This window comes from Panicum hallii, chromosome 8 (assembly GCF_002211085.1).
Source record: "Panicum hallii strain FIL2 chromosome 8, PHallii_v3.1, whole genome shotgun sequence".
NCBI classification, from domain to species: Eukaryota; Viridiplantae; Streptophyta; class Magnoliopsida; order Poales; family Poaceae; genus Panicum; species Panicum hallii.
Genome location: NC_038049.1, coordinates 33,994,077 through 34,007,360, shown reverse-complemented (window position 1 = coordinate 34,007,360; position 13,284 = coordinate 33,994,077). Strand labels below are relative to the sequence as shown.

Below are 13,284 nucleotides of genomic sequence, written 5' to 3'. Positions count from 1 at the left end.
CACACCATCGGTTCAACCGGTGCTGAAGATTTTGCTTGAAAATCCTCTTGTAGCCAAAATATACGTACTGAATAACTACAGCACGCTTGCATCGCCACCTTCTTTTGCACGGTCGGCTTAACCGGTGCCTCTGTGTTTCTTCACTTGATCTATATGGCACTCGACAGATGCACGGACGCATTCAACGATGCTCCGTCGATTAAACCGATGCTACTGATTTCTTCTTCACTTGATGACTTCTTCTTCACTTGATCTCCAGTTTAGCTGACAGATGTACCGTCCTGTTATCTTCTGGGACCGTTAGTTGAACACGTCATTTGAATGTTTCTCCTAGTTATCCAAATCGTCGTTGCGATCATTTTCACTGCAACTTAGACATCTTGATAACGATTTGGACCATCTTGTATATGGATTAGACTCCTTGCATAGAACCTATAAATCCTACAAATTTAAGCTCACAAACTAAACTCGTTAGTACCATTGACTATGTTATCACACAATCATTAAAATCATAATCATAGGCTAATAGGATCATGTTCCTTACATTTTGTTTATGGAAATGCATTTTCACAATATTGCTTGTATCATTTTCACAGTTTCACTTAAACTCATATATAGTTCTTGAAACTTCCTTCTCGCGCTACTGTCTATTTAATCCCTAAATGCAATTTTGGATCCTCTAGGTCTATATAACAAAATACTACTTATATTTTTTGAGGGTCACAAAACAAAATACCACTTACTTTTGAGGGTCAGAAAGAAACTACCACTTGTTGCTGTCGGATGCGGAGCACGTAGGCCTCCTTGCACCCGTGCCAGCGGAACATCTACCACTTGTCATGACACGTCAGAGACCACACAATCCGCGCGCGGCGAAACAGTGTGTTCACAACTTTTGCAGGGGCTTTTCCGCTAAAACGGCCAACGCAGCCCAGCCCCCGCAGGCCCGCCCACGGTTTCACACCGCCCAACCCTCTCCAAAACCTCCAACTTTCCTTCTCGCGCACACCCTCTCCCGTCCCATCCGCCCCCTCCCGCGCCCGCCGCCGGCGACCGCCGGATCTCCAACCGCCGGTGAGCCCCCATCCCTCCGTCCCCCTCCTCGTCCTCAGGATCTGGTGGTTCTCGTGCGCGCTTTCCTCCGCTGCAGCGCGGCCGGGAACCCTAGCTCGTCGGCCCCTTTGACCGTTGGTAGGGCCGGCGTGGGGGGTTCCGGGTGCAGGAGGGGTGAGGATGGGTCCGATTCGGTGGCTGACCTTGTGTGTCCCGACATGCTCGTTGGACCAGGAGTCGGGTCCCGTGGGTCATCTGTGCTCGTGACCCCTGTTCATCAGTTAGTTGGGCACCGATTGAGCTTTGTAGGTGTGGATGTGCCAAAATTTTTTTGATAGCGTATCCAGTTAGCTAGATTTATTTGGGCGCGGGTTTCTCGGGACCTATGTGTTGCTCCTTCTGGTGGTGGTAATTGGAGGTCGTTTTGAGGCATTCCTTGCCTCGCACTCAGGTTGTTCTTCATGCATAGTAGTAACTGTTCCTGCATTTTAGAGATTTGGAAGTTTTATCTGGTCACTGGTCAGTTCAAGCATTTTGTTCTTCCTGCCTGTTAAGTAGTGACCCCAACTGTTGTAGTTCTTGCTATTATTAGTTCTCACCAACCGCTGTACTAGTCACTGCTGCTATTGATGCTTTGCAGTTGGGTGCAGTGTCATGCATACATATGGTGAAATGCAGTATAGTATCATGGCCTTTTTAAAAATCCTGCTTCGCCCTAATTTACATTCAATCTTTAGTTGTGTACACATGTTTGAACTGATTGTATCCTCTGTTTTCTTGCAATGCATATTTCCCTTCATTATGCCAATGCACATTTTTTAGTACGAATCTAATGACATAAACTTTGTGTCACAAAAATGTATAAATAGAGTAATAGTTGTTGGTGAAAGCCTTGCCCTACTGAAATGAAATAAGCCTTGTAATTTTAAATGGAGGATGTAGTAATAATAGTTTTGATATTTCCAGAACCACATATCATGCAGCTTTGTTTCTCCTGTTTTTCTAACCAGTTCACTTCTTTTTATTTTTTCATTTGCTGAAATAGTGATATCAACCATGGTAATTTTTGTTATTTCTAGTTCAGGATCCAGATGCTAGTGGCAAAGGTGCTCAGGGCAGGACCATACATCTCTATGTTTTCTCGACATGCATGCAAAGTATATACCACTAGCGAAATTTATTGTCAGAGCAGTTTAATTGTAGTATGCTTTTGTGTTCTAGCAAAATACAGCTCTTGCCTCAAGACAGGTTGCAGACTGTAGTTCGTTGAATGAATTTTAGGACAAAATTACTGCATACCTGGTTTGCGGATTTTCCCTGACTTGTGAATTGTGTGGTTCTTTCATTTTTAGTTGATTTTTAGAAAACGCAGAATGCATGCTGTATTGCTGTTGCTTGTATTAAACTTCGGGATATACTGGGGCTTTTGTAGCTTAAATCCTTTTTATATGCATACAGTTGCTTGTATTAAACTCTGGAAAATTATGGGCCCTTTTTAGTTTCAATTATGTTACTATACAATTTATTTTTTGATGCTTGATGAAGTTGCCAGCTTATAGCTTCCTCAAATTCAGATTGCGAGATTTTCCAGCATTGGTTGTTCAGTTGTTTCACAATTTAAAAAACCTCAATTTCTGGACATGCTCAGCAAAATAAGTTCTTTCCGCTGTAGTCAGTCCCGACCGGTAGCAATGGCTACAGCTCCAGCCAATGGTGATTCGCAGAGTGGCCCTCAGCGGAACTATCAGGTTGTTGTTGCTGCCACTCGTGACTTGGGCATTGGGAAGGATGGGATCTTGCCATGGAAGCTTCTTGGTGACCTTAAGTTCTTCAAGGAGCTTACGCTTTCAACATCTGACCCTGCCAAGAAGAATGCAGTTATAATGGGAAGGAAAACATGGGAGAGCATTCCTGTTAAGTTGAGGCCATTGCCTGGTCGTTTGAATGTCATACTTACTCGATCTGGTAGTTTTGATTTTGCAACAGTAGAAAATGTCGTTATCTGTGGAAGCATGAAGTCTGCCTTAGAACTGCTAGCATCAACTCCATATTGCTTATCAATTGAGAAAGTTTTTGTTATAGGGGGTGGGCAGGTACTGAGGTGAGTTATTAACCTTTTGGAAGAATATATATTGTCCATGTACTCTGTTGTTAGATGCAACTCTACTTTAATGCTTTTCACTCTTCTGCATATGTAGGGAGTATCTTAACGGGCCTGCATGTGAGGCCATCCATCTAACTGACATTCAGTCAAGCATTGAGTGTGACACTTTCATCCCCCCAATTGACTTTTCAGTGTTCCAACCATGGTATTCATCTTTCCCGATGGTAGAAAGCAACATTAGGCATTCTTTTGTGACCTTTGTTCGTGTTAGAAAATCACTGGCAGAAACTAATGATTCAAATGGAAAGGAATCAACTGAGGTTGATAGCAAGAACGACAAGTTTGAAACAGAGAATTTCTCTTTTCTCCCAAAGATGATATTTGATCGCCATGAGGAGTATCGTTATCTTAATCTTGTTGAAGATATTATAAGGTCTGGTGCTCAGAAAAATGACAGGACAGGAACAGGAACATTATCAAAATTTGGGTGTCAGGTATTTCTCCTTAACTTTGAATATCTCATTTGAGCAACCAGAAAATATAATGTCTTCCTTTTTCTTAATAGATGCGGTTCAACTTAAGGAAAAATTTTCCTCTGCTGACAACAAAGGTATGTGAATATATTTGTAGTTTTCAAATATAACACAGTCAGAACAATCAATTGAACCATGCACAAAATTGCTTTTGGTCTTATGTTTGTAAGAAAAGAATCAAGGGGAGAATGGCATTAAGAATATTCTATATCTTTAATGCTTTGGGCTTGTTGATTTTCAAGTGCATGCTTATTATGTTTCTTCTGTGCCTTTTTTTTTCTTTTGTTTACAGTAATTGCATTCATGTTGATGCTGATTAGTTTTGTTCTTTTATGATCCCCAAAAGATTCGTTTCAAGACTTTGACTGAGGTTCTGAATTGTTAATATTTGTTGAATCATCTGCAATAGTTTAGTTATTGTCTTCACGAGATACCTAGAGCCTTTACACAGCGTTTTATTAAGATGGGCGTATTGTGCAAGACTATGACTTGCTACATTTGACCCTGCAGTGCATTGTGTAATAGAGCTGCATGCTTCATTTGTTGTTATTATACAAGTGACAGATGACAGTACATGCAGATGCAGTGCAAGTGTGCAACATTCTGTTCAATCATGCTACCACTTTGTAATGCACTCTTTTCCACGCATACCTGACAACTGTAGGACATTCCCCTGAACATGTGAATAGAGAGCTTTAAGGCTTTTCCCTGACTGTTATTAAACATCAGGAGTCCAAACAAAAGAGTTTGAATAACTATGTTACCGTATTTATCTACTATTGATCTATGCAATGACATGTGCTCTTTATCAGAGGGTATTTTGGCGTGGTGTCGTCGAAGAACTCCTGTGGTTCATCAGTGGTTCAACAAATGCAAAGGTGCAAGCATTTTATTGGATCTAGTGCTGTCTTTAGCCAAACTTATTTAATCTTTTGGTTTAATGTTGCCATTTATAACTTAGTCTATATCCACAACCACATGCTATGGTGTATGTGCTTACTCAAATTTTACGAAATCTACTAATCATTTTGCAACCTATATGGCTATATCTAGGCAAAAACAAATTCCATGCTGTTTTGATTAGGACTACCCGCTATTTGAGCAATTTTATAAATTTTTGTTTTATTTGTTACTCCCTTCAATTGCAAACGTGAGTTGTTGATAATTTTTGAACTTTTCACTAAACAATTTCTGGGTACTTCTCTTCTTTCTTTTGTGCTGTTTCCTGGATGCTAATTTTATCAATAAATGGTTTCTCATCCCCTATTTATCCTCTTAGCAATATTCGCAGCAATCTAACTCATTACTAATTTAAGACTAAGCTGTTATTTTTGTTTACGGTTTGTCTTACTGTATTAATCAGAGATAGATAGGAGAGCCCATTTATTGATCAAGTTGTCATTTAAGCAATGTTACACCAGAAATTTTGCCTTGAATCTGTAGGACTTGTACATGCAGTAAGTCTAAAAGGAGAATTTGCAAAATGCAATAGGGAGAGCATTTTCTGCAGAAAATTGTAAAACACCACCCATTTGACAAGTCATAGTAATTCTGATAAACCAGGTGCAACTTGTTCTGTGGAGTTTATCCACTTAGCTCCTACATTTGAAATACCTTCTAGTGACTGCAGTCATCTGACAATTTTCAGCAGTACTTGCACCAGAAACTACTGTTGCTATGCATGTAGGCCCCTTTCAAATGTGATAATTCTTCCCCATATCCTAAGGGAATTAAAATGTTTCTTGAAATTTCCTTTTTTCCATAACATGCCCATAGTTTTCTGCATGGCTCACATTTGGTTCTGTACCTATCAAATATAGATTTAGTATACTGATATATTATATTCATTCATAGGTTCTACAAGGGAAAGGTATTCATATCTGGGATGGCAATGCTTCAAGAGAATATCTTGACAGGTACCTCTTGGATATAAGCTGCATAGAATTTGTACTTCGGTTCTTGATCTCTAATCTACCTGGCTGTCTTTTCTAGTGTTGGCTTGGCGCACAGGGAGGAAGGTGATCTAGGTCCAGTTTACGGATTTCAATGGCGACACTTTGGTGCTGAGTAAGCTTTCATTTCTCCTTCCCTCCATCCTATCTTGGTCTCTGTCTCTCATTAAATCTCTCTTGGCCATGTTGTCTAATAAAATGACATTTGGCAGATATACAGACATGCATGCTGACTACACTGGAAAAGGTTTTGATCAGCTAATGGATGTGATTGACAAGATCAAGAACAATCCTGATGATCGGCGAATAATTTTGTCGGCATGGAATCCTTCAGATCTGAAGAAGATGGCTCTTCCTCCTTGCCACATGTTCGCACAAGTTAGTATAATTTGTCTGCTTGTTTTAAGTCTATTTTTTAACTATTGGGCCATTTTGACTTGTCCAACATGTTACCCTTGTACTATTCCCTCGTACTGAGGATTAGTTACTTATACTTTTTTAATTACAGTAGATTGGCAAACATATATTTTGCTTCGCTAATGATATTAAGAGTCGATGCCCATAGCTTGCGTATAGTGTGGTAACTTTGCCAACTTGAACACTTGCATTCAATGTCTTACAACTTCTGTCTTCCAGTTTTATGTTGAGAATGGGGAGCTATCCTGCCAGATGTATCAACGCTCTGCAGACATGGGACTTGGTGTTCCATTCAACATTGCATCATATTCTCTCCTCACTTACATGATTGCTCAAGTTTGTGGTATGTTCTTATAGGCCTTGTTGTAACGTTCTTGTTTACTGTGCACATAATACATATCTAATTGGTTGTACTGTATAACAGTGTGTTAATTTTGATTAGGAAACATTAATTTTGTGAAATTTGTTTTTTCTCCCTTTTATATTTCTAGTCGCAACAAATCTTTACAAGCCATGCTGTTTGTCATTCCATACATTAGTGTTGGGTCCATGTTCTAGATGTTTTTGTAACAAGTTCTGAATAATTTATCTGATGCAGGGATTATATTTGTATGTTGTCCCCTTGTTTATCTTGGTGTTTCTTGTATCTAACTGATAGATGCTAGAGTAAGCTGTTTTGTAACTCTTAACCCTTTGTGTCTTAATGTTGCAAGATCTTTCTCCTGGGGATTTTGTCCATGTTATAGGGGATGCACATGTCTACAGAACTCATGTTCGAGCTTTGGAGGAGCAAATTCAGAAGATGCCTAAGCCATTTCCAGTGAGCAATTCTTGACAGAATTATTTCAAAATAAATATAAAATTTGCAGACTAAAATGAGATGGTTTGACCTATATTTGTAAACATTCTGTGCCTAAATTCTATGCTGGCCTTTGTGCAGATTTTAAAAATAAATCCTTCAAAGAAGGGTATAGATTCTTTCGTGGCATCAGACTTCAAGCTGGTTGGCTATGATCCTCACCAGAAGATAGAGATGAAAATGGCTATATAATGGTAACGTTCTATCATTTCTAAAGACAGAGGACCATTTTCTTTTGTCGTTGCAAGTTTGCTTGGCCCAGAACAAAATGCTAGTGCTTCTTGCTTTTGGTATTGCATTTAGCCAGGATTAACCTTATTTGCCAATTACACGCTACTACGCCCTCGTACTGTTGTATTGCTCTGTCCATTCCTCATTATAAAGTTATGTTAGTAACCACGCACTGTTCTGTTCATCCATTTGTCACCGCACATTTAGGCGTAGCAAAAATGTTGTTGTATCTGCATTGCTTAACTGTGATCCATGTTTTCATGTAGGTGGCTCAACTGCTGTCACTATTCTACGAGCTTGGCAAAATTAGTCGGACTGCTACTATACTAAAAATTAACCGGACATCGCACTAGCTTGTTTTTGGTGATGGTGCCGAATGTTCGTTCACTGGGAGATGTTCCCCACCTCCGTGGCCTATTTGCGATTGTAATCTGGTTGCCTTATCTGAACTATACAACACCCTCTCCCCTTTTACCCGGAGCCGGTGTTGATGGCTCATAGCGAGTGAGAGCTGCTTCTGGGCAACGCCCTGTTGCAAGGGTTGACCGGCGTGTGCCCCCGCGACGATGTACTTCATCTACCTCGTGAGATACCCGTGTCAATGAACTCGTGTACTTGGTAAAACTCTGAACTGTTTGATGGCTACATGTGTGTTTGTCCGGTCCACTCCCTTTCGACGTCAGATAACGTCCTGCATGCGTAGAGCATGCGTTCTGCCATGTTATTTCGCCAGCATGTGCTGGACATGCGAGTGCCGTGCTTTAGGAACCTACTAGCTAGCTGGTAGCCCGTTGTCCTTTTTCATATTTTTCTTAAATCTTGCCCACGTACGTGCCGCAGCTGAAACTGTCGCAGAGCCGGCTTTTCCAAGCTAATCGTTGTTTTTTCACAAAATATATCACTTGTGTACTTTTGAAACAAGAATAGGGTTATTACATTTTTTTTACACGCTAGACAAAATACTTGTAAATACGCTAAAGCTTGACTCTTAAAATCTGTAATGTATTTTTTTGGTACGGAGGGACTATACGAACCCGTCCAGAGCTCGCATGCTGCGCAGATGCAGAGCCAAACAAATCTCAGTTGTGTTAGCTCTAGCCTTTCCACATGGGACACTGGCAGACGGAGGCGAATCGGGATGTGACTTCTGCGTTGCCAAATCAGTCTCGGTCCATTGGAGTTGGAGGGGAAAGGTTTGGAGCACGGCCGTTGCCAAGGGCCGCGGCTGTCGTTGTTGCAGCTGGCCCTTGGACGGATCGAGCGGCCAGCGGGCGATGCCGACGGGTCCAAGGAAAATTTAATAATATAACGAGGCTGCTCAACTGAGCGAAGGCATGAAAAGTATTTTTGTTCCCGTGCGCAACCCCGCCCCCTATCCCTTGGCCGCCTCGATGAGTCCGCCGGCTGCACAGGCAGGGCTGCAGGCACAGGCCCGCAGCCCGCTATGGAGCCAGGCGGCGGGGATGGACGGTTGGTGGCGGAGGGGCTGTCTTGCAGCAAGCACCCTGGAGTTTTGCGGATTCTGTTATTCAACCACCGCCAATGTTCCCTGACATTGGAGCCCCGCTGCGAGACACAAGGTAAGGTTCTAAAATTTGAAAATACGGGACAACCAAAGCATGTTTCCACTTAATTATAATTTTTTTTACATTATTACTAAGAAACATATCAAATCTTAGCAACTTGCTTGTTGCATGGGCTTCAATAGGCCTTTCTTTTATTATACTAATGTACATACTAGCTAACATAATTATAGAATTTTCAGGTCCTAAATAGTAGCAGCCTGCTAATGTTAATGTATGATTTTACATAGACACTCAAACGTCCTTTTGTTTACGCAAGGTCTTTGGGATGATTGTGTTTCTCTTCGTGGGTGACTTTCGTAACTACTTTGTGATTCACACGCATAAGTATAAGAAGGCATATGATTGCCTTTCCACGATATTTTTATAGGCATGTTACAGGGAACTCTTATGACACATGGGTGTGGTGTGTATTGTGTGGGTCAAGTCATAAAGATAAAAATGATGTAGTGGTTCTTTTCATACCGGCAAGATAATATAGAAGTTTGTTTCCTTCTTATAGAATGAAAGGTTGAATATGCAGAGTTGATTGTAGTTCAGTTCATCTATGTTTTTAATGGAACATAATGTATATAATATGAATCGATCTCATTTACTGTTAGGGTTCACCAATGTTTCCTTAGTGTCTCACATCTTTCATAGATTACAATAGGAATTTATGTGGAAAAAATTCGTTGGCAGTGTGAAATTTGAATAAATTATGACAAGCCAAAGGTTTTGAGCTAACCAAATAGCTAATCAATTGGGACAAAAGTTAATACTTCTACATTAATATTTTGTGAACCATCAAATGAATAGTAATGACGTTGATGTAGAAAATGGGCATCTAAATACACAACCCCATCTCAGGTACAATCCATATTAAACTAATTAAAGGAAATATTGGAAATAAATAGACAAGTCTAATGAACAATCGAACAATCGAATCCCACTCCTTTAATTCCTTCGAGGGCAACCCCATTTTTCCAATTACACAAAATAGCACGGACCTCATCCAAAACCCCAAGGCATATTTCTATCCCCTGCACCCCTCCTCTTCCCCTCCGCCCCTTGCCCAATCTCTCCTTCAATCCGTCGCCCCACCAACCTCCCCGCCGCCGCAGCCGAGCCCCCACCGACCCGTACCCCTTGACGGCATGGCCTCCCCGGCGCCGGCGACCCCCGCGGCCGCCGCGGCCCACTCCCCTCCCCCACGCATCGGGCTCGCGGGCCTCGCCACCATGGGCCAGAACCTCGCGCTCAACATCGCCGAGAAGGGGTTCCCGATCTCCGTCTACAACCGCACCGCCGCCAAAGTGGACTCCACGCTCCTCCGCGCGCGCGACGAGGGCGCGCTTCCGGTGCTGGGGCACCGCGACCCGCGCGGGTTTGTGCTCTCCCTCTCCCGGCCCCGCACCGTCGTGCTCCTCGTGCAGGCGGGCCCCGCCGTCGACGCCACCATCGACGCCCTCACCCCCTACCTCGAGCCGGGCGACGCCATCGTCGACGGCGGCAACGAGTGGTACCAGAACACCGAGCGCCGCATCGAGGAGGCCGCGGCGCGCGGGATCCTGTACCTCGGGATGGGCGTGTCCGGCGGGGAGGAGGGCGCGCGGAACGGGCCCTCGCTCATGCCCGGCGGCCACGCTGACGCCTACAACAACATCAAGGACATCCTCGAGAAGGCCGCGGCGCAGACGGAGGACGGGGCGTGCGTCACCTTTGTTGGGCCCGGTGGTGCCGGCAACTTCGTCAAGATGGTGCACAACGGGATCGAGTATGGCGATATGCAGCTCATCGCGGAGGCCTATGACGTGCTCCGCAGAGTTGGGGGCCTGTCGAATTCGGAGATTGCGGATGTGTTTGCTGAGTGGAACAAGGGTGAGCTCGAGAGCTTCTTGGTTGAGATCACTGCGGACATCTTTACTGTGGCTGACCCCCTGGATGGGAGCGGTGGGGCGCTGGTTGACAAGATTCTCGACAAGACTGGGATGAAGGGGACTGGGAAATGGACGGTGCAGCAGGCGGCGGAGCTAGCTGTGGCTGCACCAACCATTGCTGCGTCGCTAGACGGGCGGTACTTGTCAGGGTTGAAGGACGAGCGGGTCACAGCTGCTGGGGTGTTAGAGGAGGAGGGGATGCCAGCCGGGCTGTTGGAGAAAATCAATGTTGATAAGAAGGAGCTGGTGGATAGGGTGAGGCAGGCGCTTTATGCGTCGAAGATTTGCAGCTATGCGCAGGGCATGAATCTGATACGGGCCAAGAGCGAGGAGAAAGGATGGAACCTTAACCTTGCAGAACTTGCCAGGATTTGGAAGGGTGGGTGCATTATCCGTGCGAGGTTTCTTGATAGGATCAAGAGGGCCTATGACAGGAACCCTGAGCTGGCCAATTTGATCGTCGACCGAGAGTTTGCAAGGGAGATGGTGCAGCGACAGAATGCATGGAGATGGGTTGTGGCACGGGCAGTGGAGGCTGGCATTAGCACTCCAGGAATGACTGCTAGTCTTTCCTACTTCGATACCTACAGGTCCAGTCGATTGCCTGCAAATCTGATCCAAGCACAGAGGGACCTGTTTGGGGCGCACACCTATGAGCGAATTGACCGTCCGGGTTCATTTCACACTGAATGGACCAAGCTGGCAAGGAGGAGCAATGGTGCAGCCATTTGAGGACTTGGTTGGTATCAGCAGTGCTGTCAGTTACTCTGGGTGATGTCTCTTTGTGGGTTCTCTTTCATTTCAATATTGTTGTCTTTATGGTCCTAGATCTGAGTTGTGTACTTCGAATAATGATGTATTGTGCTGTTTGCACATGGAGAACATTGTGTAGCTTCAGTTTTACTTTGCTCTAGGTACACCCAGTTTGATACGCTTAATTTTGGTATGGAATAACTATAACACCTCTCAAATCTTGATGCTGTCTTTGAAGAATGATCTGAAACATGTTGAAATGGCTACCAAGAGTAGCGAATTTTGCATTTTAGCCTCTCAGATCAATGTTATCTTTGAAGGGTGGTCTGAATTGTGTTGAAATAGCTACTAAGAGTAGTGAGTTTTACCTAATGCCTTAGTATTGAAATTACTGTCACGAGTCATATATGATCTTAAAAAGTATTGCATTGATAGACCTGGTCTCCTGGGGATCCCTACGTATAAACCAATGATGCTTACCTGTTTGTTTGTTGTGTGACTGGAGGGTATAAGTTATACAATATAATGCTGGCAGTGTACTGTGTTAGCTATGCTCATCATCAGGAATAAATTTCTGAAGTCTGCATAATAGTACCCATGCTTTGCCAGAAAAAAAGATGTTATATTGAAATTTGTTCATACCATGAAACTGGTAGTCAAAACTGTTCCCGTAATTTCTAGGCCATCTAGTTTGTGGATTTATAATGTCAAGTCCTTAAGTTTAGTGGGAAGTTGACTTTTTCACGCTGTAACTTGATTTATTCATTTTAGCTGGTTAGTAATCATTAGTTGACTTCGTTTTATTTTCTGTTCCTTAATTGGATGACAGAACTATATAATATGGATGATTATTACTTGTTCACTTGTCGCAGACTTGCGTCAAATATTCAACTTAGATTCATGTGCTGTCAGTGAGCTTGACATGTTTTCTAAGATAGGTTCAGTGATAGGGATTTCACTTGCCTGTCTATGGTTCTCTTGCGTGATCCAGGTCTAAATATTCTAAATTGGGTTCATGTAATGTTGAGCTGTGAAACTACTATGACTCCAACTCTGCACCTAAATGATCAACTCAAAATGTGTTAAGGAAACCATTTGCATCTCTTGCTGTGATTTGTTGTTGTTGATTGTGAGTATTTCTATTTCTATGTTGACAATTATGTGTTGTTTTTATTGGGTTATTATTGTACAAACCGATGTTTACAATTGGGCAGTGCATATGTATGGACAGTTCTGCAGTTAAGAATATCATATGGAAATGCATTGCTAGCTCATTACATTTTTCAGAAGCAAAAGACCTAAGGATGATAGGTGTGATTCTGCGCCGACCATCTAGGGATAAAATTCCTGTATGCATATGACGTACAATATTTGGATAACAAAGTGAATTGAAATCAAATTTGGTGGATATTTGTCTGTAAGATTTGAAACATTTAAGTTAAAACCAATTGAGATTCGAACTTTTGTTTTAGCATGGTTTTCTCATTGAAGGCTGTGGTTATTACTGGGTAATCTTGCCTTGTGTTTAAATTCTGAAAATGAATCCCCACTACTGACACTATCATGTCAAACCTGCTGCACAGATTTATTGTGTACATTGGTCACTGATGGTTTTCTAAGTTTTGTATTCCTTGTAGGGATTTTTCCGAGGTCCTGTCATTTGTTAACTTCATGGGGTGAAGTCGTTTGCCATTTAATAAAGCAGAAGATGGTATTTTTCATTTGCCATTTGTTATCTTTATGTTCATCTAGATTTTCACATGAAGGGCCATTTAATAAGAGCTGATTGTTACTTTTATTTCTTCAGTGAACTTGCACAGCTTGGTACAAATTGGGGCTCAAATTGTCCATTGTGTAAAGTAACTGTAGAAGAGAAGAGT

At 42.7% G+C, this 13,284-nt stretch overlaps 2 protein-coding genes across 10 annotated transcripts; both read left to right on the top strand.

Moving 5' to 3' along the window:
* The first annotated feature begins 931 nt into the window (after positions 1-931).
* Positions 932-7,815, top strand: LOC112902480 (bifunctional dihydrofolate reductase-thymidylate synthase). Of its 9 annotated transcripts, none has more exons than XM_025971587.1 (13): positions 942-1,074; positions 2,138-2,210; positions 2,628-3,154; positions 3,252-3,651; positions 3,723-3,767; positions 4,503-4,568; positions 5,545-5,606; positions 5,683-5,757; positions 5,855-6,020; positions 6,279-6,402; positions 6,773-6,879; positions 7,000-7,112; positions 7,416-7,815. In XM_025971587.1, the coding sequence occupies exons 2-12, from the start codon at positions 2,145-2,147 to the stop codon at positions 7,108-7,110; spliced, it is 1,749 nt and encodes a 582-aa protein (XP_025827372.1). In that variant the 5' UTR covers positions 942-1,074; positions 2,138-2,144; the 3' UTR covers positions 7,111-7,112; positions 7,416-7,815. The 9 variants fall into 9 exon arrangements, with proteins under 9 accessions (XP_025827379.1, XP_025827372.1, XP_025827375.1 ...); XM_025971588.1 differs by having other exon boundaries at positions 951-1,074; positions 2,133-2,210; XM_025971596.1 differs by having other exon boundaries at positions 967-1,074; positions 2,138-2,159; positions 2,726-3,154.
* Positions 7,816-9,762: 1,947 nt separating this feature from the next.
* Positions 9,763-11,644, top strand: LOC112902525 (6-phosphogluconate dehydrogenase, decarboxylating 2, chloroplastic). The gene has a single exon (XM_025971646.1). It carries the CDS (start codon positions 9,869-9,871, stop codon positions 11,381-11,383), a length of 1,515 nt encoding a protein of 504 aa, XP_025827431.1. The 5' UTR covers positions 9,763-9,868; the 3' UTR covers positions 11,384-11,644.
* The last annotated feature ends 1,640 nt before the right edge of the window (positions 11,645-13,284 follow it).